The sequence below is a fragment of the Alexandromys fortis genome, unplaced genomic scaffold (assembly GCF_014885135.2).
Source record: "Alexandromys fortis isolate MF-2015 unplaced genomic scaffold, M_Fortis_MF-2015_v1.1 scaffold_16, whole genome shotgun sequence".
NCBI lineage: Eukaryota > Metazoa > Chordata > Mammalia > Rodentia > Cricetidae > Alexandromys > Alexandromys fortis.
The window spans coordinates 1,967,782-1,989,470 of NW_026067893.1; the positions used below are offsets into that span (position 1 = coordinate 1,967,782).

Consider the following 21,689-nt stretch of genomic DNA (forward strand, 5'->3'; position numbering starts at 1 on the left):
GAGAGACCTGTCTCAAGGGAGCAAAGTGCAGAGCAATAAAGGAGAACATGTGGGGCCTTGTGCTCATGGGACATGTTCTTGTGCAGAAACCATGAGCAAACACACATACTCCTTCCACCCCTACAAAGATCACCAACAACTTATCACATAGGCATCTCCATTTGGGGCCAGCAAGACAGGTGGCTCAATCAGTTAAAGTGATGTGGGAGGTCCTTCTGTATATGTGCTGCTTTTATTGGCTAATGAATAGAGCTGCTTTGGCCTATGTCTGGGCAGAATATAGCCAGTCTAGAAGAGATATAGAGAGAGAGAGTAGGTGGAGTCAGAGAGACGCCATGTAGCTGCCCAAGGAGAAAGATGCCAGAGAACTTTACTGGTAGGCCACAGCCCCATGGTGATACACAGATTAATAGAAATGGGTTAATTTAAGATGTAAGAGCTAGCTAGAAATACACACAAGCTATTGGTCATGTAGTATTGTAATTAATATAGTTTCTGTGTGATCATTCGGGTCTGGGCGGCTGGGAAACGGAAGAGCAGTCTTTTTTCTACATTAAAGCACTTGCTACCAAGCCTGATGACCCATATTTGAATTCTGAGATCCACATGGAAGAAACGTCTCCTGCAGGTTGTTTGCTCCCCCTCCCTCCTCCACATCCTAAATAAAGAGGCTTTTAAATCTTTCATATTTTAAAATCAAATCATTCAGTAATTTCTTCTTCCCTTTTGAATTGCAGCCAGACTCCTTAAAGGGCTCAGAGAGCGCGGTGGATGAGCTGAAGGGAATTCTGGTAAGAGTCACCGTTTGTGTTCCGGGGTAGTAGTGGAGGTGTTTTCCAGTCTGACTCTTTGTGGATAGTTGTATGGTAACCTCCAGCCCGTGTGTCAAGTGCCTTGTTTGCTATCACCGCACTCCAGTCCCAACCTTGCTGCAGGACGTCCAGTCTCTGGCCCACCTGAGGACCAGCTCCTGTTTCTGCTAACAGAGCTGTAATAGACCGAGTGTTTGCATAGAGGCAGGAGAGTGGAACGCCTGACACCTACAAGCAAATCTGCACTTCATGGCCTCCTGTTGAGGGGGCTGGTTCCCATCCGCTTGTCCTCATATGCAGCCCTGGCTGGTTTGGAACTTGACATGATTTTGTCCTTGCCTCCCAGGAACTGGGATTACAGGCGTGCACCACCATACTCTTTGTATAGGGTGTTTGAGATCTATCCCAAGGCTTCAAGCCTCCTAACTAGGCAAGCATTGTATCAGCCAAGCTAGAGTTCCAGTTCCCTGAAAGTCTCTCTGTCCCCGATTTCATTCTCAGAAAGTGCGTCTTGCCTGCTGGTGAGCACACCGCCTGCTCACCTCTGGCCCTGAGTCTCTTTTCCTAGTGGGAGCTGTGGCTGGTGGGGTCGCTATTGGCTCCCCTCTCCAGCAGTCACTAGGAAGTGCTTCAGCCCGAGCTCTATTTCAGACTCATTCCAGCCCGACCCCAGTTATTATGCATAGTAAATCAACAAACGCGGGGCGGAGGAGGTGCGGGAACAACCCCTCCCGTTTGTTGTTACTAGGCTAATTAAGCATCCTGTAGACATGCACATAATGATGGTAAACAGCATTGTTTTCATCAAGAATGACTTTAAGCAGTAGACTTCACACAGAATGGTTTAATTAGTTTGCTTTAGTTTTAAGTGAGTGGGATTAGCCCTGAAGAGCATGTATCACTGGCTAACAGTGGTGGTCTACCTACAGAGTCACGGATTAGAACGCCCCCAGGACGCAGCTATTACCCTGTGAATCCTATGATGGGAAGACTTTGTTGACCAGGGTTCTGCCCCCTGTGACAGCCCCCTTTGTTGCTTATTCAAATGCTAATTCCTGTGGTTGAGAACGTCCCTGGTACCCTATGAGAGTGAGAAAGAAGAGCAGTTTTGGTCTTGAAGAGTCAACCATTGTTTGACTCATTAAAATTTTGATTTATTAAAAAAAAATCAAATATCTATGTTTGATTATAAAAATGCATCAGTGGTAGATAGGGGCTGATGGCAGCAAGTTTAATAAATTTAACATCATCGTGTGCATGTGTGCCTGTGTGCATATGTGTGCATGTGCTTCTGCTTTATCACTGATTTACATCCACAGCTTAAATATTACTTTTCAGTATAATAGCCACTATAATTTTATATTACTTCATGCAGGTAGGTTTGCAGAATTATTTACTATTTGTGAAAAATATTTTTAGAAAATTCTTTCATCCTTGTCCAGGGTTTGTTCTTAGACCTCTGTCTTTTCTGATATTCATGTATCACTCGTCGTAATAATATTTCTTTGCATTAATTTTTTTTAAAGTGGACTCTGCTCCTGGTCCTCTCCCTGCCTCTTTGTCATTTAAAAGCCACTGTATGAGACTCTGGCAATTTCCAAAGAACAAGCAGATACAAATTCACCTGCAGATTTCTTCTGTGGCTCCAAGGGACCGTTCTGAGCAGGTGCAGCAATTGTTGGCCAGTATATATTGGTCACCTGGCAGTTGTTAGTATGGTGATATTTTTAACATGCGAGGTGACCGCTGAGTGACAGTGGTGCTCTGAAGTAGTTAGACTACTATTTGGAGTTTCGATCTACCTCTAAACTCAGGCTTACCCCTGGTTTACTGTGGGACCCGACCACAGCCCTGAGCCTCACTGGGTTCCATTGCTTGTAAAGTGAGGTCACTGTGTGTACCACATGGCTTCTGAGCCTGCTTCTGGCTGGCACATTTTATGAGTCCAACAGAGAAGTCATATGCAGAAGTAGACAATCTCAGGAGCTTAACTAGCCAAGCTCGTCTTCATTTTACTTGAGAGTCATGCAGAAGCGTTCTGTCCTCCAGCCGCCAGTGCCTCTAAGCTTTATTCCTACATACATAAGCTGCATCAATCATACCAGTCAGTAAATGAACAAAGAGTTGGGGGTTCAACTTGGAAAATGATTATTTTGGCACCCGGCTCATGATGGCCTGGATTTGGGGGGAAATAATACTGCTATCCAAAGGGAGAGCTGAAGGGTCATGGAAAAGATAAATTTAATAACAGTAGATAGCACGTAATTTCCTTTCCAACAGCCATTTCCACTGGGGAAAATGATACAATGGCCTTGAGAGTCAGACAATCTGACTGCACTATAAGTTATTTCCATAGTGAGAACCATACGGTTTTTAAATAGCTACTCACAAGTGTTTCAAATGGTAAGTTTCCTAGAAGCTTAGATAGAAATAATGTGGGGATGCTTGTTCTTTGCATTCTTTTCGAGTGTGTGGAAAGTGGCCATTCATTCTCTTTAATTCCCAGGGCCAGTCATACCTCACTGTATCACTCTAGCAACAACTAGATACAGGCCTACAACCCAGTGAACCAAATCATCTCACTCCTGAACTTAAATGAGCTGTTGCAAAATTACACGTCTGTTCCGTCTGGATAGTTTATAAATTTTTGTAGCAAATGAAAAGCAAAATGTTGCATTTCCAGGAAGAAAAGTGCCACATGCCTGAATAAACTAAGAGTCTTCTTCAAGCATGTTGGCTTGAATCAGTTCATTAGGCAGCTAACAGCAGCCACGGGCTCCTAGCCTTTTAGGCTACCCCACCCCAGTCTGTGTCTGTAAACAGGTGTTTAGAGATAATGAAAGCATTATTGTAACCTTTCTATGAGAGATTTGTAACTATCTGGTTTCCACAAGGAACTTTTTTGTTGTTTTATGGTCTAGAGAATTTCCATGCCTAAACAATAGGATTCTGAGGACCCTTCTGGAAACTGGAAGCTAGGAGGGAATAGAAATAAAACCTGTGGCAAGTTCACAGCTGACACAAAGGCTGGGCTGGGTACAATCCCTGCTGAACCAAAGCCTCTTCTCACCCAGAAGTGCGATAGGGCAGGTTGTTGCTTGCTTCCTCTGATTGTATCTTGTGTCTTCTGATCTCTGCAACCCGGCTTATGGTACAACTGAGGAGGAGCACTTCATGATGAGCTACACGCTCACCTCTAAGTGAGAAGTTTATCACTGTGCTGTTCAGATACTCGAGTGGGGAAAGAGATGGGAAGCTGTTCCCCCTCGGCATAGACTTCGAGAAGGGCCTGGATGGGGAACCATGACTCTCTGGTCTTTGTCTTCTCAGAAAGCCAAGGCCAGTTCCGGGAGGAGCCTAACCTGATGGTCTTTCGGTGCCTGCAGTATGTTCTGGGCACTGGAAAAGTGCATCTGTGTTCTTGTTTGTCAGGACCATGGAGACCAGTCCATCCCTATAGGACCACAGCATTTCTCTCCCACAGCACTGTCACTGTAGCTCGGTAGACCACTGGGGGCCCTTATGTGCCTGCTTCTCAGCCACAACAGTACCACCTGGTGTGCAGCCAGGGTCACTCACTCAGTCGCAGGCCACACAATTCTCTAGCTCCCAGAGGATTTGTGCTCAGTAGTTCACGGCTCCTGTCTGAAGATACCCTTCCAAGGTGAGTGAAATGTACTTATTCTCTCCTTCGTGGACACCTATCGGCATCTTCATCACCCGTGGGCAAGTATCTCCTTCCGGTTGACCTTTGCGGTATTCTGCCTACGAGCTGGTCTTGTATTGCTTGCTCTTCTGAGATGAAGTGACAGTCACCACCATCCGCAGCATCTTTTGAGTACTTTGAGGATGTATGAGCACATTTGAGAAACCCATATACATTTGTGTGTAATTTGTTTTGTTTCCTAGTTCTGTTCAGATTTTGACGTTTTATTGTTTTGCATTTTGTGTTCTTTTGCATATTATATTAACCTTTTTGTTTTTGTTTTAGGGGACACTTAACAAATCCACTAGTTCGAGAAGCTTAAAATCCCTTGGCCCTGAGAACAGGGAAACTGAGTTAGAGAGGATTTTACGTCGCAGGAAGGTGACAGCAGAAGCAGATAGCAGTAGTAAGCCACTTTGAATCCTCCGTGCTCCTTCTCTTCTTCCCTTAAACCCCTTTAATACGAAATCATTTTTTAAAAAAATCAGTATTGAATGTTTAGGGTTTTTTTTAATGTGAGTGAGAAGTACTGGCTAGGCAAAGAGTGTCTGTGGCACCTCTTGGGATGCTCACGTGGGCATCCACCTCCTTATTTGTAGATCTGATCTGGTTAGTGTGAGAACAGGACAAAGCCCCTTATAAAGACATTCAGGTGGGGTTTTCATACATGTATACAAAGTGTTTTGATGATATTCACCCCAGGTTCTTGTCCCCCTCCTTTCCACCGATCTTGTTTTTCTAGCTTGTCACCCTTCTATTTTCATGAGTTTTGTTTGCTTTTGTAGTTTGGTTGTTTACATGTTTCGTTATTGCTGTGTGTAGGAGTATCAGTCAGGGGGGCGTTGTTTACAGGAACACGGGCAGCTGACCAGTGGCCATAGGGCCCAAGAACATTCTCCTCCTTCCCTGTGGGCCTTAAGCCCTTCCCTCGTCAGGGTGGATTTTGTCAGGTGGAGGGTCTGGAAACAGGCATCCTGAGTTCTAGTCCCAGCCTGTCACTTGCCCATTGCTTGTCCCTAGGCCAGCTCTCCAGCCTTTCCGTGCCTCAGTTTCTCCGTGTATCTCTAGTGACTTTGTGACATTATTCTCGAGATGAGGTAGTGCCTTGCCCACCCCCACTCTGCCTGGGACAGTTAGTTTTGCAGCTTTAGTGGGAATTACACTTCAGTGACAGCAAACACAGAGAAATCTTCTGCATTTTTCACACCCATTTCATTCCTAGATCCGACTGGACCACCCAAGGGAAAGACTCCTGCTCTGCCCCCACGAGTGAACGCACCGTCACCACTGGGTGTTTGAGTCACATCATTATCCGTGTCTTACATCGCAGGATCTGTTCCAAACTTTGGGTGGATGCAGTTGTCTGAATGATTTTGGCAATGGCAATTAACCAAAACCTTTATGAAGGTTCCCCATGGGAGCTAGCCAGGAAGCTGGTTCTGGAAAAACACCACAAAGGAAGACTAAGAGTCAGCAACCAGAGGTCCTGGGCTGAGCTTTTTTTAAGACTCACCTTGGTCGAAAACAGTCCTTGGGAACGCTTAAAATCTATAAAATGTTGAATCATATTGATCAACTTGATGTGGCAAGGATTTTGTTTGTTTTAAAGACAAGGTTTTGCTATATAACCCAGGTTGGTCTTGAACTCATATGACCCTCCTGCTTTAGTCTCCGTAGGGCTGGCATTATAGGCTTGACCCACCCTGCCTGGCTGAACTTGTTAGAATATTCTCAATGGAACGGTGTTGGTCACGCTCTGCTTTTCATAGGGATTGACTCAACTGAGTGAGTCCTCAAATCAGAATCGACCAGATAAGCAGTCAGACTTACAAACATAAGAGTCATCCATCTGAAGAGATAGTAATTACCTCCTGAGTTCAAACCCCAGAATCCATACTTTTAAATCCACGATCTGTAATCCAGCGATAGGGAGGTAGAGACCAGTGGATCCCCACACTGGACAGCCAGTTGAGCCTCCAGACTGAGCTCTAGAACAGTGAGCTACCCTACCTCCAAACAGAAGGAAGGACACTGACATAAAAATAGTGTGTAGTCTGATTTGAGAATTCTACCGATAAATGGCAAACAAGGAGTTCCCACCCAGCAAACAACCTGAAATGGACGTAAGGGACATTAAAAGGGTATTCGGAGGCAATTTTTATGGTTTTACTAGAACTCAGCCACCTCACCTCATCCATTTGGTGACTTGGTGCCTTGACAGCCTTCCCAGAATCCCACTGAGGTTCTTCTGTAGGTCTCTCTGCTTAGGCTTTACTCTATGACATTTCCACGACTGTGATTTATATTGTGTGTTTTGCTCCAATCCTTCTCTTTTCTCAAAAAACATTTCCATTCGTGGATTAAGCCACACACACACATCACTCATTGCTTCAGAGTTCATTTCCAGCAGAAATGAGGAAGCACTTTGGTTCCAGTCAATATGGAAATAAGAACACTTCCAAAAGTGGAGGAAGGAACACATTTTAGAGACACAATAAGAATCTTTCATTTTATTTATTTGTTTGATTGATTTTTTTTTTGCCAATGTACAAATACTCAGTGTCCCATTCCAGGAAAATTAGAATAAAATATAAAAATCAAATAGAGTTGGGGACTAGGGATATAGTTCAGATAGTATAGTGTTTGCCTAGAGTATATAAAGCCCTGGATTTGATCCAAGGAACCATACAAACAGTATGGTGATACAAGTCTGTAATCCTAGCTCTTGGGAGGTAGAGGCAGGAGGTCATCCTCAGCTACATAGTGACTTGAAGGCCAGCCTGGGCTACATGCAAGCCTGCCTCAAAAATTTTTTCAACCCCTGAACAAAGAAATATGATCTGTTATTGGTGAAGTAGACAGTCAGAACACACTAACTATAATTAATTAATAGCCAAGAGGGAAAAAAGGAAACAAGAAATCTGACAAACTTTTGCTCAGTATCTTAAACAAACAAAACCCTCTTTTCCCCCTTCAATGGGTCACATGAAAATTTCTCTAAAGCTCATTTAGACATGGTGAAATGACAAGGTGAAAATTCCATGGGGAGAGAAGAAGAAGGCCGCCAAACCCGGCAGGTGGAGGGCAGGAGGAAAGTGACAGAGATTAGTGATGCACAGGCTTGAGTCTTCTGCACAGGGCCTGTGACATTGCCCTTGCACGCTAAGACTTCTGGGAATTAGGGGAGGGACCAAGTGGAGGAAGGCAACTTCAGGGAGTAGCCAGGCTTTGTAGACTTTGAGCATCCGCCCTTTAGACCCACCGGTTTGCTATTTTCCTGGGACTCGTTGCTGTCCCCACTTCCCCAACCCCCATCCTGGTAGCCCGCCAGACTGACAGAGAGCAGCAAGAGGTCCTTAGGAAATACAGAATGCAGTAATCAATGTCGCAAACACTGCCTTCTTCATTTCTTTTTGTATATATGGAAAACAGGAGCCCAGCTCTCTGCCCCCCTTTTTAAGTAGCTGCAGACATAGAAATAAGCAGCAAGCGTTGGCGCATTCAGAAGATCTTCCCACAAGGACAGTCTAGTGCTGCAGTCGAGTTACCAAGGACAAAGCACCTGAGAGGAGGCAAATCTTGAATTAGACTTCATATTTCCCAGAATCCTCTTTGCTTGATCTTTCTGCCCCTCTCTTCTGTCTTCCACATCCTCACACAACACAAGGCTTAGTGTAGCTGGAAGGAAAGGGACTTTTTAACCAGAGCCCTCAGGCATGACACCGTCCTGTCTGCCCAGACAAAGTAGGAAAGTCACACACCTGTCACCAGACCAGAGTTGGTCTGTGTCTTGGAGTTGAACTAAGGGAGGAGTAGTTGAATTGCTGAGCCCATTGTCAGTCCCTCTTAGGTTCTCCAGACATTTTCACAGCCACATGAAAGGTATGACGCCGAAGCTAAATTCTGCTGGGATTTGCTAACATTTTGTATTGTGTAATACCAGATTGGGAGATGGTTCTTTTATATTTTTTGAGACAGGGTCTCTATGTAGTTCTGGGTCACCTTGAGCTTTTGCTCTTGCTGCCTCCACCTTCCAAGTGCTAGGGTTCCAGGTCTACACCACCATGCCCGGTCTGCGCTGGAGATGGAGCCCTTGACTCCATGCTGAGCAAGCACTTCTCCACCTGAGCCGCTTCACAACCCTGTGACCCGTGTTAGTCTCCCAAGTCAGCCCTCTTTTCGATGGCACCCTTCAAGGCTGTCTTCTGACTTCATTTTGACATTATTTAATTTGCATATGTGTGACTTGTGTAGTCCGGTTGTTAAGAGCATTCCTTCTGAAGTTTTGAGGTAGGTGTTCTTTATAGTGTGCTACCTAGCAAAAACTCAAGATGAGGCTTATTAGCTTCAGCCCAGGAGTTCTGGGATGCTGAGCCAATACTTTCAGTAGCAAGTCCTAGTGTAGTCATTAAATCCTGTCCCAAAGAGCAGCAGAGACCAGAAGGTAAACAGCCCAAACTCTTTGCCACTTAATTTTTATAATCTTGTGTCTGTATTTTTAAGAGGCAATAAATCCACTTACTGCTCATTCACATTAAAATGAAAATGTTCATAAAAGCTGTTTAATGCTTAAGAAGTCTTCATGAGCCTTTTAGAAAGAACCTTTTGACATTGGTCCATTTTCTGTTTGAAATGCAAAGCTGAGTTTTCGGAAGAATTAACTCTTGAGAGGCAAAATGGTTCAAGCAGGGCTGTCAGAAAAGCCATATTTGAAAATAAGAAAGAGTGTCCATAATTGCAGTTTTACTAAGGACCAGTCAAGTCAGTGAAGGGAGTGTGGCCTGGGATTTTGCAGCCTCTTAAATGTCTGCACACAATTTCCCAGCGTGGTCCAGGTGCCCTGAAAGTTAGACTTGCTCCCAAAGCAAGTAGACTGGCAGTAGGGACTTTCTTTTTCTTTTAGCATGTGCTTAAACTTTTTTTTAACCAACTTGGCCTCTTTGCTTCCTATGGTCATTTTCAGCTAATCTTTCATACCGTTAATAAGCATCACACAGAATTATTAAACTTGAGGTATGTGTTTGGTTTTAAGGTCCTACCGGGATATTAGCCACCTCAGAGTCCAAATCCATGCCAGTGTTGGGTTCTGTATCCAGTGTAAAAACAGCCTTGAACAAGAAAACTCTGGAGGCAGAATTCAACAGCCCGTGTCCCCTAACACCTGAGCCAGGTGAAGGGCCCCGTAAATTGGAAGGATGCACGAATTCCAAGGTTACGTTTCAGTAAGTAATGATGCTCTTTATTAAGTAGAATGTAGACGAATCTGTCATGACTATAATATGCGTTTATTTGATCTGTTGCTCTTCAGAAGACTTTGATGTGGCCTTCCAAACCCTCTTCCTTCTCCTTTGAGCCAGCTTCTGCTTCTAGGCTCCCAGCTTGGTGATTTCCTTCAGCTCCAAAGCAAACGCCACACCTACTGGACTGGCCATTCATTGGTTTCTCCTCCTACACAAAGGGGTGACCAGGCTGATGCTTCTGCACCAGAAGACACCTGTCTTTAGGCTGTCACTCTCTGCGCCTCCTTCACCTGAAGAAGGTACTAGATCTTTCCGACTCCTTTGCAGCCTGCATTTGTATAGCCTTGGAAGGTGTGCCTTCATCCTGGTCTTCCCGGAGACGGACTGTGCCACATGCAGGGTTATCTATAGAGACCAACTTCCAAGTGGCGTGGCGCTCTGTCAGCGTTAATCCTGCTATTGACCGTGTCGCAAACCAGTGTAGTAGAGGATCAATTTGTTTTATAACAACGGCAGGCTCCACTTGAAATCAGTCTACACTTGTGCACTAATTCTCGTGCCAGGGTGTCACCTAGATTGTCACTTAATGAAAAGGAAGAGGTGAGGCCAATCAGATCAGCTGAATCTTGTAATCACAGTTAATTAAACCTCTGATTTCCTGTTCTGTCAGGAGAGAAAGAGCCCCTCCTTTGTAGTTTTCGCTGTCTTAGCTTTAAAAGGTGAAACCTGGACAAATGAAGTTGAGATTCAGTTTGGATCTATTTCTGCCAACTGTTTTCCTCCTCTCACGCTCTTCTCTCCGTGGGGCCCTCGAGATCCCCTTCTCCTCTGGAATGAATGGCCTTCTTTGCTGATTTGCAGTCTTACCTGATCTCATTGTGGTTTCTTAAAGTATGTCTCCTCACAGTCCTCTTGCCTTTCTTTGCCAGGAGCTGTTTGTGCATCTCCCAGAAAGATGATCTGTATTCATTCTTTGCCTTTGCTATTAAGTTTGTTTAACACCTAATTTGACATCAGCAATCTGGCAGCATTTGAACCAATATCCAGACACAAAAGCAATTTGGCAGAGACAAGTTAGTCTCTGAGAAATGCTTCAGAACGGGTGTATAGATTTTTTTTCCCTCTTCACCATCTCGCACAGATAATCTTAATCAGAAAATACTGCTACTCCTTCCTCCTTTTGTGTCTGCCTTTTATTCTCCAAAAGTAAGTGGAAATTACATTTCCAAGAAAGGAAATGAAATAATTGCAGGCCCAGGGTCTGCAAAATGTGTGTTGAATTGACAGTAAAAAGGATCAGCGTGTTGACAGAGAGATGTTAGATGCCAGGAAGGCCAATGTGGAACTTAATTTATTTCTCATCTTGCTTGTTCAATGACTGCTTAAGAGACACATTGCAACTTAATTTATCTACTTAAAGCACTAATCTAAGTATTGTGTGTGGCTGTATTAACTTTTAAACTCTGTAACCCGATGCTTCTCTCTTCCGTTCTTAGATTGTTTAGCTGAGATAACCGGTGCCATGTATTTTCATATTGACAGTCATTTAGTAAGAAGAGCACCCTTTTCTGAAAACCCCTTGCTGCAGGCCAGCTGGACGAAATGACGCAGAATTCTGTGAATTCGCAGGCTCATTATTCACTTCCCTTACTTACATTTAAACTTGGCTTCGAGATAACTGACAGGCTTACCTGCAGGTTCTACAAGTGAAAACGTGTGTTACCAGCCAGGAGAACTGCTTAGGAACCAGAGGGGTTATTTTTCAGGGCTATGTGGGGCTCTGACTAATAAGTTCATTCAGTTATACTAACCACTATGGTGGTTGTGGCCACCTTGCCCTACCTCATGGACTTGAGCAAGCGTGACACTTAGAGATGAGATCATGTGTGTGTTGGGCGGGCAGGGGGCAGGTGCACATGCCGTAGTGGGTGTGTGGAGGTCAGAAGACAAGCTCAGATGCCAGTCCGCACCTTCCACCTTGTTTGAGGCGGGCTCTCTTGTTCACTGCTTGTACACCAGGCTGGCTTGGCTGCAAATTTCAAGGGATTCTCCTGTGTCCACCTTGCGTCAGCACAGAGTGCACACAACAGAGTCCAGCTTCCCAGAGGCTCTGATGATCCGAATTGGGTTCGCAAACTTATTCAACACGCCTTTAACCCACCGATTCGTCTACCCAGCCCTTCACTGTTTTTAAATTGGCTTCTAAGGCTACAATTCAGTCATGGCTTTCATTGTGGTATTTTTCTTTTCTTTTTTTTTTTTTTAAAGATTTATTTATTTATTATGAAGATAGTGTTCTGTCTGTCTCTATGCCTGCAGGCCAGAAGAGGGCACCAGACCTCATTACAAATGGCTGTGAGCCACCATGCGGTTGCTGGGAATTGAACTCAGGACCTCTGGAAGAGCAGTTGGTGCTCTTAATCTCTGAGCCATCTCTCCAGCCTGTGGTATTTTTCTACACATGTATAGTGTACTTCTTCCTGTTAATTGAGGAGCTTTTGAGCTCTAGTAACTGCCCTCCTTCGTTTTGGCGGTGACATCACCACCATGGTGTTTCCGGTGAGTGGCACTCCCAGCTCTTGACAGGGTTTAGGGAGGATGTCCGTCTTAGTAGCCTCTAATACATATGATTGATCACCCCAACTTTACACAGACGTTGCACACTGCCTCACTGTAGCCCCGATACCCTCTCCTCTCTTTCTTCCACTTAAGCCTTTTCGTCCAGGTTCCATTACACTTGTGGCCTGCTCTCCAGCCTCGTATCAACACGACCCGTTTTACCAGGAATGCCCTTCCCTGTTGTGTCCTTCACGTCAAGGTCCTGGAAATCTGACTGGGGTAGTAAAGAATGCACAAAGGAAAGATACACAGGCAGAAAAGCTGGCGTGGGGTGGTGTGTGGACTTTGATGGAGGGCACCAACTACAGTCAAAGCCTGGAACTCAGCTGTGTGTGGTTTATACATGCAGCACAGAGAAGGGGTTGGCTAGTACCAATGGGAGGTCTCTGTAGACAGGAGTCTTAGGTTGTAAATACTTGGGAGGAGGAGGCTGCATAGGTTTTGATGAAGTTGATAGGTTTTGTGCATAATTGCCAATATTCCCACTTAGAGAAAGGATTTACCACGGTCTGAGCTTCACCGCAGGGGCGAGGCTCTGCCAGTTTCCCATGGGTCTGAGGCACTGGTCCTTGACACAGCCGTGGCCATAGCAACACTGTACATCACTCTGGACTTCATTTTCTTTTTTTACACTCAAGGCTTCCTCAGCTCCCCACCCTTTCCCCATGGGTACAAGGCTAGCGTACCCCTCACACCCTAAGTTTTTTCCTCAGAGATCAACGTTTCCAGGTAGTCAGAATCGTAGCCACATGTTCCCCTACACCCTGATTTCCCACATCCTACGTCATTTTCCCCACAGCAGTTACTACATGCTCTACCATGTAGATTATTTCTCTCCCTCGGAGGAAATGTAAACCAGACGAGTATAGGATTTTTGTTTTTGTTTGTTTTATGTATTTGTGGTATTTCACACACCACGAATGGTGCCTGCCAGATAGTAGGCTCTCAATAAGTGGATGGATGAAGAAGCATGTTCTTTAATTTTAATAAAGTGGTCAAATATCAGCTGACTAGAAGAGCATATAGCCAGCATTTCCATACCACAGGCATGCACAGGCTGAAACGTAAGACTTCCTTGTGGGTTGGTCTCGAGGGTCCAAGGAGTTGTGAGCGTTTAGCTCAGTGCTGCACATATCCATTGTTGTACCCTCATCAGATTCCACAATGCACGGGTTTAGCACAAATTCCGGCTATGCTCGCCCAATTGGTTCAGCAGGGCTGGAGTGTTGGCTGACTTGCCAGTGGGTAAGTTAGAATGCAAAAGTAGAGGCCAAGGAATTTCTGCATAAGAAAGCTAAAAGCCTTCAAGCCACCCCTGCAAAGTGTAATCAGCATGTGTGGATTCAGAAAGTTAAATATCCCTGAGTTAATGGCAGGTAGGCATTTCAGAAGTTCAACAGTAAATATGAGATCCCCAAATGCCTGTTTGGGTGACCTTGTCCTCCATCTTAATCCTGTGCAGGGTGTCCCAAACATTTTAAATCTGTTGTCACCAAAATGTATAAATTGGATGTTCTCAATAGATACATGTGCACTGACCTGGGAAAACATGGTTTCAGGAAAAGCCCAGACCACTCCATCATGTGTGTGCTTTAGTTAGTATTTCCTCTTTGTCAACAGATATTCACACTAAAATGATACACATTGAGAGGAATGTCCAAACCTTAGTAGGCAGGATGTATGGAGATTATGGGTGGTGAAACCATTTTTCCAGTTTGGGGGCTGAGGATTTAGGGATTTGCTTCTATAATGTTTAGTCATTGATACTGTTTCTCACCAACATTCACTAAACCAGGTATTTTCATGTGTTCTTTTATTCATCCCAAACCTATTGAATGGACATTATTTCCATTTTGTACATGAGAAAACAGTGGCTCAGTGAAGTAAATAAATCGCCCAAAATTATGCTTCTGCTTAATAGTTATTGATAATTAATAACATAACTCCTCTAAATTCTGTAAAGCTCGTGCCTTTCAAATCCCAATAGAGCACATTCAGTGTATTAAGAGGTTAGGGAAGAGAGGAGACTTACATGAGATGTTCCTTGTAGAAGGTAGAGTTTCTGCAGTTAAGTTGCTCCTTGAAGCCTGCTCTCTGACTGGACATACTCATAGATCACGTCAGCTTTTCTGTTTTGTCTTCCTACGTCCATCCTGAGCAATGGGAAAGTTCTGGTGTTTCCCAGAAGTGCAAAGCATTCTGAAACAGCCACTCTGGCTAGCGAGTAGTCTTAGTGAAGGATTGGGAAGAGATTGTTCTAATTTTTCCATACCACCAATAAAAGGGCACTCTTCAATAATATGAAGATAAGCTTGGGAAATCGGTTTATCACAATACCAACTATTTTAGTCTTTTGTTGGTTTCCGCTTTTGTGTGCATGCATGCACGCGTGTGTGTTGCGTGCATGCTGATGCATTGCCTGCAGAAGCCAGTGAAGAATATTGAATATCTTTTTATCACTCTCCACTCGACGACTTTAAGACATGGTTCCTCGCCGAGCCATTTTGACCAGGAATCTTGCTGTCTGTGCTCTCTCCTGCTGAGTCACAGCATACAAAGTATCTCCAGCTTTTACTTGACTGCTAAGGATTTGAATTCAGGTCCTCATGCTGGTACAGCAAACACTCCTGTTACCCACTGAGCCACTTCCACAACCCTCCTTTACAGTTTTTAAAAACTCTCCTGGATGTTTCAAACTTGCTACATTGAATATATCTGCCTCTGAGCAGGGGATCAGAAAGGGATGTTAGTAAGTGGTAACATACTACAGCGATGTGAGGGAAAGCTGCCCGAGACACTGTTTTTGATCACCATCATCATGATCATCATCATTTTGTTGGGGGTTTTCTCTTTCTTTCTTTCTTTCTTTTTTTTTTTTGGTTTTTCGAGAAAGGGTTTCTTTGTGTAACCCTGGATGTTCTGAAAAATCAGTCGGTAGACCAGACTGGCCTTGAACTCACAGAGAACCACCTGTCTCTGCCCCTGAGTGCTGAGACGAAAGATGTGTACCACCACTGCCCAGCTGATCATTATTTTCAGTTTATGGTTTGCCTTTTTAGAAGTTTGGTCTGGGTCTGAAGTGTATGTATGTTAGTGTGTGTGTGTAGCAGGAATGGGGGAGCATTAGTCTTCCATGTGGAGGAAAAGCTGAGCAGATCTCACCCATCTCTACCCCAAAAACCAAGCAGAGGTGTGAGCATCTTTTGCTGTTACCATTTTTGTTTTTCCTCTCTGAACCGGCCTCATTTGGAAGTGATTCTGCTGGTCTGAACTGGGCTTTGTCTGCCCATGAATTACTTTCCCAAAAGTGAATATCCCTAAGGAGTTGCAATTAAACAACACCGTCCCCAAAGTCGACTTTTCATTTGGGACTTATGCACTGAAAGTTAGAGTCACAGGGAATCCCACGACAGGGGAGTGAGAGGCAGTGATTTCCCAGACTGCCCCTCTTCTCAGTTCCTGGAGACTCCTCCAGCCCACACATTTCTGAAGCATCCGCTCTTCTGAGTCCCAGACCCTCCCACCCTGGAAGCTTCAAGCTCTTTTAAATATCCCTTTGAGCCACCAGGCAGGCAGTTAGCTTGGTTTTTTGTTTGGGAGGTTCAACACAGGTCACTTTCTGCCCTTGGAGAATTAAAAAGAAAGAAAATCACAAAACCCATGTAGCAATTATAGGACTTCAATTTCAATAGAAAAGTGTCCTTTTCTAGTGAAACCATTTTTTATTTTAATTTACATTTAATTTCCTGATCTGTGGTATCTCTAAATACCTGTGACATTTGGCCCCATACAGATCTATTCTAGCAAGAGCTCACCCTATGTAACCCATTTTCTGAATAGTGAGGGTAGCTGATAGAAGAGAAATTTTAGATGTCTCTTGGTTGGTGTGACCAGTCAAACCTTTTCATGACAGAAAAAAAAAAAGTCTAATTGCCTTTCGAGTTTTTAATTAAAAATCGGATTGATTTTTTTTAATCATTGTTTGACCTCTAACTCGTCTTTTCAGTTTTATTTGTTATTTCTAGTGTGAATCTAATGTTTAAAAATGAAATGGAAAAGTACTGGTTTTCACAATTGGAGAAGGAAGAATTTCAGCTTTTGAAATACGTTCTCAAATAGAAATTTCTATTCTTAAACTTACTTTTAGAGCAACTTCATGTAAAATCTTTCTAACATTGGTCTCAGCGGGGCAAGCACCATTTGTTGGCCATATAACCATCTTCTCAGGGAGGCTTGGGTCAACATTTTACTCAGATGGAGGCCAGGGAAAATGCCTGTCCCTGTGGGGAAGCAGGGTGCTTTCTTCTGGTTACTTTCAGCCCTTGATTCCTCATCACTTCCTTTTCCTCTTTCTCTTTCTGGGGTGTGTGTGTGTGTGTGTGTGTGTGCACGTCTGTGTGTGCTTCTCCACGTGTCTGTGTGTGCATCTGTGTGTCTGTCTGTGTGTAGGCTCTGCATTGAGGAGACGGGGAGGAAGGCACCTTCCCTGTACTTCGTAAACATTTATTTCCGAGAAGAGTCTACTAGCAGAGTGAGCCGCATGGACGTTCCTGCTTAATCTGATGCTCTTATACAATTAAAGGATTTGCTGGGTGCACAGCTGTAATCTTAGCCCTGCTGAATTGTGTACGGACGCTGCAGGAAACAGCTCTGTTCCACAGAGCCAGACCACAATGGAGCCCCGTGTGCACTGGTACATGGACAATTAAGTTTTAACAACAAAATTAGCCGAACAACTGGATGCTCTGGAAGCTGAGATCCCCCAACTTGGTCTTTTCTTCTTCCCCACACCAGGAGTTATCCTGGGGACTGCCGGAAAGCTCAGCCCTGGTATTGTCTCAGTGTTCCGAGGGGCTGTACAGACAGCAACTTCTTCCAGATTAATTGTTCAGGATGTATTACACCTAGTGAAGAAATGACTGGTAAAATACCGTTGAGGAAATCTCAAAATTACTGTTCAAGTGCTGCCGAGTAATTCTCCGCTCTCTCAAAGAATTAATCACCTCTTAATGTTTGCTTCCAGTTACATGGGCTCCGATTTTACAGGACTTCGTCTAAAATGTATCATTTCTGCAAATTGCCCTTGGTACTTTGTAGGTTTTTAAAAGCTGTTTCTTAACAGTGTTTATATTTCCTTTTATTTGTGCTTCCTAGGGAAGAGTGAAGTTTTGTTTTTTTTTTTTTGTTCTGTTTTGATTGAAAGAAAAATAACTTCCAAGATGGAAAAAGCAATTTCAGATCCTGGGATAAACCCATTCAACTTCTTAAACCAGATAAAACACATTTCACTGGCAATGTACTTTATCATGTCATGGCAGTACAGGACAGTATGAGGTGACAAACGCAATTCCTTCTCAGTCCTGTCTTAAAAGTTTGATGTACAAAATGTAGTAAATTGAAAGGAAAACTTAAAATGCATGTATGTTTGAAAATGCGTGTTGTGCCCAGCTCGTTTTCAAGGAGCCAGAGTTAGCTCTGGTGACTGCTGTGGAACAATTTAACATATTTCTTGTAAATAACACTAAGTTTTTAAATACCCAGGATCTAAATGAAATTTTCATAGGAACTAAAAGCTGTGCAAAATTATTTAAAAAAAAAAAAACAGTAAAAAACCAACCCAGCAGCCAAAGAAAAGCATCATATGTTACAAAAAGTGTTTTGTAATAAGTTCATGGGTTGCCTATATGGCTTTACCAGTGAGGGCTGTCCAGGTTCATAACCTATTACTTGTCCTTGGTCTGGCTGACATTAGCAGAATAAACAAGCTGTTATAGCCTTGGAGGGGACCACCATGGGCTGGGACATAGACTGCATGGCAGTTTAAAAAAAAAAAAAAAAAAAAAACTAAAGGAAAATTTTGCAGAATGTGGGCACGGGGTCTTTCCCCAGCTATTGTTACCTGTGCCAAAGGGAACCTGTTTAATCCAGAGGCAAGGAACACTTCCTGTACTTTAATCTGTCTTCCTACAAGTAAAAGCAGAGTCAAACTGACAGGCGGGCACAGATAAAATGCAATTTTTAAAAAGTACACAAAACCAAAACTCTTGAAACTTTGTTCTGCCTCCAGTTACACAAGTGTGAAACTTGCTAGCAATTAGAAATTCCCAGTTTATGTCTAAGATGTAATGTTCCTGAAAACAAGAGTTTCTGGAAGAAACAATGAACACTGAGCCTCAGTAAGGGTACTTCTCTCTACTGCTCGGCTGAGGGCAGGGATGGGAAGGAGGCGGGAGAAGGCAAGACTTATTTTTACTCTAGGGAGATAGAAACCGACTTCCTCTTTGGAGTTTTACCAGAAAACTCCTTTATAAAGACAAATTTAAATCTTTCCATTTTCCGTCCTTGAAGGTGGTAAATGTGGTTGTCGTTTTACCCGTTTTCATTGTCAATGAAACAGAGTTCAGACGGGCCGCTGCGCGTCATTTGTTGGATGGCTGCCACGGACTAATGCAGACGTCCCACTGGGAGCCCAGAGAAGCGCTGTGCTCTGATTCACCAGATTGTGTTAAATAGTCCAGCTGTTGCGATTTGAGAGATAGTTACCTCGGAAGTGAAATAGAAATGAACTTGGCATTTATGCCTCAAACCATTTTTATACTGTTTGGCAATCAGCTTTTCAGAGGTAGCATTTTATAAAATAACTCTCACCGCTTAAAGGTTTCATTCACTGTAATGTTCAAAATGTCCCACCTTTATATTATCAGTAAGATTAAGCTGGAGCGATATTCAGAATTTGCATGAAATAAGCATCCCCCCCCCTTCATTTCCTGAGCTTTGATTGTATTCAATTGAGCTGAGAACCGTGTCTATTAGGGGCTCTTTGGGGCATTAGTTAATTTGAATTGCAGCCGAAATGTTAGCTAGAATGTTTTGGAATATAAGTGGGAGGTGGAAAGTTGATTTTGAAAGGAAGGTGTCATTGAATGCAAACAGTGATGGGCTGTGGGGTGGGGAGCGCAGAGTGCGTCTCTTCCGAGAGTCTCCTGCGACACACTCTGAGATATCACCAGATCCCTTTACCAAGTTCAGCTGTGGTGAAGACTGCTGGAGGCAGGTTCAGTATGGTTTGGGGTCCAATCCCTCCTTTCACCAGCATGGGGCGGGAGCTGAAGTTCACTTGCCGGTGCCCCTTCTTCTGGCTCTTCCTGAATCCTAGCTTTTCCTTGTTTTTGTCTGAAAAACAACTGTTGAACACGTGACCCAGAATGACCCTTGGGTAAGGTCTATTTGAGTGGATCACAGATAACAAGTCTTTGGGAAACGAAGAGAAATCCTGGCTAAGATTCTGCAGTTTGGGCCAAAACAGCAGATCCAGCCTCTGTGCCAGTGCATGGGTGGAAGCTTCCCTTGTTCCCCTGGAGGGTGCAATCTGATTCACAGTCTTCCTCACTCTCTGTGACTCAGCAATTTTGCTTTACTGATTCTGCTCCTCAAGAGGAAGGCCGCCACGCTCTTTATGCGTATGAACTTCAGTTGCTTATCTGTGCTCAGAAAGGACTAATTCGGGTTCAGTTTGAAGGTAGAGTTAGCCCATCGTGAAAGGGGAGATGTGGCGGCTGGAGGTTGAGGCAGCTTTTCTCGTTGCATCCACAGTTAGGAAGCAGAGGGGCAGACAATGAACACTCAGGTCGGCTCTTTCTCCCTGGATACAAGCCCAGGGAATGGTGGTGCCCATGTTCAGGACATGTCCTCCCGCCTCGATTTACCGAGTCTCAATAATTCCACACAGGCATGCAGCATACTCAGAGCCCTGTCTCCTGAGTGAGTCTGGAGTGACACCATGGGGACAGAGGGAGAAGGTCGCCCTGGGAGGACGGCTTCTCATCCCCGGAGCTTTGAGCAGCTCTCCAAGGGACCTAGTGATATCAAACCAGGAAGGACTGACTACAAACTGCAGCTGGAGCGGTGGGCTTTGCCCCTTGCTGATTTCAAAGCTGCAGGTGGAAACAATGGAAGCACACTGGTAAAAGTGTCCACAGTTAGCCTGCGGCACCAACATTATATTTGGGAAATAGCTCAGCGTTAAGGAGTAGGCAGAGAGGCAGCTCAGACAGTTGCACTGTCTCTGCTACTCGTGAGCAGCCAGCGTGCTCTTAGGCCAGGTTCTCATCCCTGTCCACCTTGCTCTGGGGTTCCCGGGCAGTGCCACTGTGCCCACGGGGTTGGGGTTCCCAGGCTGGCCAGCGAATGACCTCTCAGATGACAATGCAGATAAGCAGCTTGAGGACAGATAAACAGTGACAGAGACAGTTCCAGAAACAGTCTCAGCCCCACAGTACGAGGTTTCTAAGCTTTCGGCTCAATCAGCCTGTGTGTTGCTGCCACAGGATGCTGAGAGCACTTCCTGGAAATGTCTAAGCCCCAGCAGATGAAGACAGCTTTTGCTAGGAGTTGTTAACCATCCTTCGCCTGCAGACACACAGGGACTCGCAAACGGCCAAGGTCGGTATGAACTGGTGGTAGTTGTTATCTCCAAGTGGCGGAATGAGAGAGAACACCTTTGCATGCTTCCGGCAGACTGGCTGGCTGACTGCAGGGGCTCACAGGCAAGCTGGTGAAGCCGACTGGACTTGACCTGCAGACTAAAGCTAAGCTGCAGCTTTACCTCCAGGGAGGTTTGTGTCCAGTTTCTGGTTGGCCATGAGCGAAATGCGCATGAGCTATAACGAGGCAGAGGTGAGGTCGTAATATACCCTGAGAAGGTTCCTGTATAGCCGTCTCTGGGATAGCTTACATAGGGCATGATGTGCGAACTCGCCTGACTGGCATGTGGCAGTGACTGGCCTGTGGATCCATCCTGCAGCTCCTCCCAGCTTCTCCAGCTTGCCCACCTCCTGGAGCTGATGCATGTGCGGTTCCAAGCGATAGGGCTCAGCTCGCCCTGCAGGGCTGGTGCATCAGCCTGGTCGGCCTTTGTCAGACACAGATGCATTTCTAGCTTGTCTTCAAGCTCTGCCAGTTACACCTAACTTCATGCACAGACACAGCAGACTCCCACAGATTTCCTGATAGTGTCCCCTGTTGCCTGGGATCTCATTCCTCTGACAGCACTTATCAGTGGCTCTGCTTTTGTGATAGTGAGCTTTAAGATGTCGCCTGGACTGGAACAGGTACTATCAAGGAAACGGCATCCCAACCCATCTCTAGGACCCGGTAGCAGGTGTTTTGCAGAAGGTCTTTGTTCTCTCCGGTCCTGAGGCTCGCCTTCCTTTCTCTGCTCCCAGTGCTATGTGGTAATCACACGGGGTGATGGTCAAGTCAGGCCTTTGCTATGGCCTGACAACTAGAGAATGACTCTCGAGCGTTTGGAAG

At 44.7% G+C, this 21,689-nt stretch overlaps 1 protein-coding gene across 1 annotated transcript in view; it reads left to right on the forward strand.

The window, feature by feature from the left end:
• The window catches only part of Shtn1 (shootin 1), a 98,942-nt gene that overhangs the window by 75,528 nt on the left and 1,725 nt on the right, over positions 1–21,689 (forward strand). The window contains exons 14-16 of the mRNA XM_050149154.1: positions 738–791; positions 4,804–4,924; positions 9,551–9,740. Coding sequence (XP_050005111.1) covers positions 738–791; positions 4,804–4,924; positions 9,551–9,740 — 365 coding nt within the window. The remainder of the gene's footprint in view (positions 1–737; positions 792–4,803; positions 4,925–9,550; positions 9,741–21,689) is intronic.